The sequence below is a fragment of the Leishmania braziliensis genome, contig 31, assembly GCF_000002845.2.
Source record: "Leishmania braziliensis MHOM/BR/75/M2904 WGS CADA00000000 data, contig 31, whole genome shotgun sequence".
In the NCBI taxonomy this organism is placed as follows: domain Eukaryota; phylum Euglenozoa; class Kinetoplastea; order Trypanosomatida; family Trypanosomatidae; genus Leishmania; species Leishmania braziliensis.
Window position 1 is genome coordinate 654 of NW_004058001.1, and position 5,601 is coordinate 6,254.

At 58.3% G+C, this 5,601-nt stretch overlaps 1 protein-coding gene across 1 annotated transcript; it reads right to left on the bottom strand.

The window, feature by feature from the left end:
- Window positions 1–1,441: 1,441 nt before the first annotated feature.
- LbrM_24_2440 (hypothetical protein, conserved) lies at window positions 1,442–2,932 on the bottom strand (the record flags this gene model as incomplete). Its single annotated transcript, XM_001565456.1, has 1 exon — window positions 1,442–2,932. One exon carries the CDS (start codon window positions 2,930–2,932, stop codon window positions 1,442–1,444), a length of 1,491 nt encoding a protein of 496 aa, XP_001565506.1.
- Window positions 2,933–5,601: the final 2,669 nt, after the last annotated feature.

Consider the following 5,601-nt stretch of genomic DNA (forward strand, 5'->3'; position numbering starts at 1 on the left):
AGGCAAAATCCCTAAAAGAGAGAGCACAAAAAAGAAATAGCGACAGTCGGGTGCGAGAGCAGAAGGCGGCGGCTGCGGCGGTCAAAGAATACCGGACAAACAGAGAAGGAAGAGGGAGGGGGGAGACGAAAGAAGAGAAAGCAACGAAAGAGACAAAGAAAGCGCACGCGAGTGCGCTCTCTCTCTCTCACTCTCACTCTGTCGGCGCACGTGTCTATATGCGTATTACAGGATTGATATGGCCGTAGTAGGGGGAGGGGGCACTCACACCCACGTCAATCGAACCGAGAGGAGAGAGAGAGAGAGGAGTGAAATAGAGAGATAAATAGAGAAGTGAACGGAGAGAGAGCGTGCGGAGAGGCGGCGCGAGCGGGGTGGGGGAGGCGAGGGAGAGGGAAGTCAAACGACTACCCCAATTGCCTACTGAGTGTAGGTGTGTGTGCGCGTGTACGAAATATGGACAGAGGAAAGTGTGGGTGTGTGGGCTTGCGGATTCGTGACCGGGGGAGGAGGATAAAAAGCAGTGGTGTGAGAGGAGATGTGGAGCGGGGCGAAGAAGAAACGAAGGGGATAAGATCAATGAAGTAAGGCAAAGGGGAAGTTAGAGGGTCGAATGGGCGGTAGGTAGTGGCAGCGAGCGAGATGTGGAGGGGCGAAGGGGTAGACGGGAGCGAGGCACATCCCTTCAGCTCCCACCTTTCCACACAAAATACTTCGCTCCCTGAGCCTTCGAGGCTCAGGATGATGGGGTAGTGGGAGGACGAGAAGAGGGCTGACAGACTCTAAGGTGCTGTTTCCTCTGCCGCACATAGCGAGGGGGGAGCGAGATTATGGCGAGGGGCGTGGGAGAAGATGGAGGTGCGGCGTACGGCCTTCTTTGGTATATATATTTTCGTTGTGTGAGGTCAAAGGTGCGTACGTGTGGGTGCGCGCTACGTCATGAGATCGATGCAACCACCGAGAAGGACCAGAACAGAGGCGCTGGGACGGAACACGAGACGACGACCACCGCGATCACCACACAAGGACGGGGAGAGGAGGAGGAGGAGAGAGGGAGGCAAAGGAGGGGGCAAGCTACAATATGGGCTGTGTGCGCGCCTGTGTTCTGTTGGCGTTGAAGTGACACGATGAGAGAGACGCCCAACGACATAATCAATGCATGCTTGACGGATGGCACGATGAGCAGATAGGAGGAAGCGCGCACCTTACCATAGGGCGTTGACCGTGCGTTCGATCTTCACCTCCCCCTCCCTATCAGGCTTGCAGGACTCAGCGCTTCTGTCTTAGCAGCTCACCTCTATGGAATCGACTCCCCTCTTCGCTTTTCTCGCCATTCGCCATAAAGCGGATGTAAATGCGCTAAGCACAGAATGTAGGCGCGGAGAGCTGGTCGAGCCTCTTCCTCCTCGTTGTTGTTGTTTCTGCCAGACCCCTGCTTCCCTCAGCCAGATGTGGTGGGGCCGTACTCGAGACTTACGGGCTGCCGAGCTCGCGGAGAAGAGGATTGTGCACGTGAGGACAGTGAAAGTGGCGGGGCTGGTATGGCGCGGGGGTGCAGGCCGCACATCCCTACCATCAGCGACGATTCTCGGTTGTTCATGCCGACGTCCACGTGAGAAGAGCTCGGCGTAGGTTGCTCATGCTGCGATGCACCGTGCTGTGGCTGCAGCTGATAGCACGACGCAGGAGCGCCTGTAGCGACAAGCGTGTCGCGCAGCTCATGCGTATGCCCCATGGTGTGTTGTTGTTGCATTGGTATAGCCGATGTGGATGCATATCGGGCAATCATCTCTGAACTGGCTTCGCAGTGCAAGTGATTTGGGGCCCGTCTGCCATGCCAGAGAAGATCGGATGGCGCTGATGGCGAGGACGCCTTGGGGAGTCTCCAGAATCCCGGCGACGGCACCACGTAGATTCGGCGCAAGTGGCCCGGCACGCCCACGCCTGGTTCACCGAAGAGGCCTCCCGACGCCAGTAAACCGCTGCAGGAACTCGCGAGGGGGAGCGCGGACTGTGCTTGTCGCCACGTTGGTGGGTGCTGCTGAGCCTCCGCGTGGGTGGCCGACACTCTCGTCACCCCCGCAGTGAAAGCCATATGAGGCAACGCGTAAGACGCGCTCTCCAGCTCGCGCAGCCCCACCTCCTCACACAGATGATACGGCAGCATCGAGCACGCGTCTGTCCGCTCGTACCACGCAATTGCATCGTCCAGATCACTCTCCTCAGACGCCTGTTGCGCATGCGCCGAGAGCAGGGAGGTAAGGACTTGAAAGAGTTGTGCACACGCGCTGCTGCTGCTGCTGCTGCTGCCGCTACCGTGTTGCTTAGGATAAATGCGGTACAGACGGCGCGTTGCTGGCACGTACCACCTCTCACACCCAGGAGGTTTGTGATCGTCCAACGATGCGAGCGACGGTACTTCCACGTGCAGCTCTACAGCGTGTGCCGGCACGACGTGACGCACTTGAACGATGTCCTCCAGGTGAATTGTAAAGACGAACCCTGTCGCCACGACACGGAGGAAGATTTTTCTGCATGTGACTACCAACAGAACATTCGTCGCCTCGAGCGGGCGGAAGCCGACTTCCACAAGCCTGATATCACACCACACACTGTGCTCTCCCTTCTCGCAGGAAGGTTGAGGGTGGGCAAAGCGATCTGCCTCACGTTGGCCGCGACTGCGCGTGTTGCCAGGATAGAGACGACAGCCTTCACACCCCATGCTCGACACCTTTGGCATACACACTGTACACATGCAAGGAGAGAAAGTGAGAAGGGCAGTGCGAGAGAGAGGGCAGGGGGTGATGTCAGGAGAGAGAAAATACAGTTGAGCCCAACCCTGCGTCCACATCAACAGCAGCAGGTGCATAGTCTGCAATGGAAGCGTCTCCCAGGAGGGCGAGACTACGGCAACGCCATGAAGGTTTTCCATGTAAGAGTCAATGAGGATACACCGTCAAGGGAACTTGCCGGGTGCTGGCAACGCACGTGAGAAGGATGGGGTGGGGGTGGTGGTAAAAGGGGTGGAGGAGTCGAGCAGAGGGCGCCGATAAACCGATTCTCTCAAAAACTGCTCGATCTTCCTCCGCCCCTAAACGCCATCTTTCCCGCATTCCTTCTTTTATCGTACGTCCTGCTCCGCGCAGCCCCTCCTCGGTCTCCCACGATGCAAGAGGAGGTGAGCTACCATGTCCGGCTGGGGAAAGATACACCGACCATGTCCCCTTTAAGAAATGTTATATATACACGTCCATGTCTCAGCCTCGCATACGCGGGTCGGTTTTAAAGCGAGCCAGAAGCCCGATCCGCACCTGGTAGACAGGGAAACGCACTGGCGCTCACCTCCTCTACGCACGGGAGTCAGCTGCACAGACATGGAACCACACCGCCTTATACCGTCTGCTCCTTCCACCTACGTTGTGGACGCCGCCTCCTTGCGACTCACCCTGAAAGAACGCTGTGGCTCCTACTATACGCGGCTCTCTCGCCACGCGGATCCGACCAGTGATGCGACGCACCGTCGTCCTGAGCTCGTCCCTATGATCCTCTGCTGCGCCGGCCAAGATCTTTCCAATAACGGTCATCGCCATCATAGGGGGTGGGGGAGTGATGCCCACGATTGTTCAGGCCACACCCTGGACCGCAGCAACACACCAGCGCACGCTGGTCGGTGGCGTGCATTGTTCTTCACGTTTGGACGAGGGGCTTCAGCGCAGCAAACGTGGCTTCCACCGCTTTGAGGCCCGCCACAAACGTTTGTGTGTCACATGCGGCCACCCCCCTCCCCCCGCCCACATCGTATTCCGCGAGAGCGAAAAAAAAGGGGAGGGACGCCGACGTCTCCGCTGACTCGCCTCCACCACGAGGCGCGTGTGCGCAGCTCAGGCTGGGAGTGGCGCGCAAGACGGGAAGCAGGTACTCCTCTGGCAGGTCAAGGGCCTTGAAGTAGCTGTAGGACTCCGCTTGTGGCGCCCAAGGTCCCCAGGCGCCAGCTGTGCGCCGACCAGCACACGCGTTTCTTCATGTCGTCAGCCCCGCACTGTGGACCAGCCGATGGTTTTCGTGATCCGTTTGGCAGCAGGCATCATCGAACGCCTTCTCCTGTTCCACGTGACGACCGACGAGTGCGGAGCCGGATGGGGGAGGGAAGAGTAGATTGCTCGTCGCTCCTTCCGTTCAAGAAAGGTAGCGAGGTCCAGCGCGCGGGAACGCCCCGATGCGCTCCAGAAGAGTCCCTTGTATGCCTGCATGGAGGACTCGAATGCCTTTGTTTTCTTCTCTTTCAGATGCTTTCCCCGTCAAGGTGGCGCTTCACGTACGGCCGTGCAGCCCATCTCATCCGTGCGGCAGCCAGCCTTTCACCCGAGGCACCGTTGAAGTGGAGCCTACATGGAATCGTGAGGGGGGGGGGGTGGCGAGGTGAATGGGCGAATGCAAGGCGGCGAAAGAGAAAGAAAACCTCGACGAGTCTCAAGGAGTAGAATCCCCAGGTCGTCCATGTGAAATCGTTTCAGCGGGCTTTGACCTACATGTTATGGGCAGTTCTGCGACCATGAGGAGAGGAGAGGAGAGAGAGAGGACACAAAAAACGAGGATAGCACATCAAAGCACACGGAGTAGACGAGGCAATCTGCACACATGCCCATCCCAGCGAGAGAGGGAGTACAGGAAGAGCTAGAAGAGGCTCCATGGGGACAATCATCAAACAACTCGACCGCAGAGAACCGCTCTTCAGCTCAACATCGCGCAAGCAATTCTGAAGACAGGCAATCCGCTTGACGACATCCCGGCTAGCCTCAATCCGTTGATTCGGTGACTCCTTTTGTTACTTTTTAGGTACTATACAGACGTAACTACCCACACCCACGCATCATGACAGAGCCAACCGCGAAAGGAGGAGAGCACGAGAGAATTAAAGGCACCAAATCGGCGCACCCGATCGTATCTGCCCTACTTTACCGTGGAATGGGTCCTTTGCATGAATATGTGCCGGCCTCGGCGAGAGGCTGCTCGGTTCTCCCAGGACGACACGAAACCCTCCTTCGCCCTCAGCTAGGCTCTCATCGTGCCTACGAGCATTAACGAGTTCGCAAACGCAGCAGAAAATCAGAAAATTCCATTAGAGGAGGGGGGGGGGGGAACAGTAGCAAAGCACAAAAAGGCAGCACGACTGACGGCACACATGCGCACCAGCACATCAGCCAAACAACTGCTCAGGCTATACTTTGCCACATTAAAAGCGTTCACTCTTTGGAGGCACGTAGCTGACTCTCCCCCACCTGCCGTGACCGCCGCAAACTCTCAGAAGACCCACTGCACCGCCGCTTCCATATCCTCCACCTTGCCATACGGCAGCGGCATCGCGCTCAGAAGGTCGTGCTCGGAGGCACCGTAGGCCCAGTGCGTGTGACGGGAGTCCGCCTCTGCCTCCGACAGCACCAGCACACTCGCAGCAAAGTCGTCCGCAGTGGCGGCCCCATTACGCCAGCTGGCCTCCTCGATCGGCACCGCCGCGGCGACCGTGGCCGCCTCGGCTGGCGTGGGTGAGCGCACCAGCGACTGCGCGGCGGCGTCCAGCAGGCGCACCGCAAGTCGTACGCA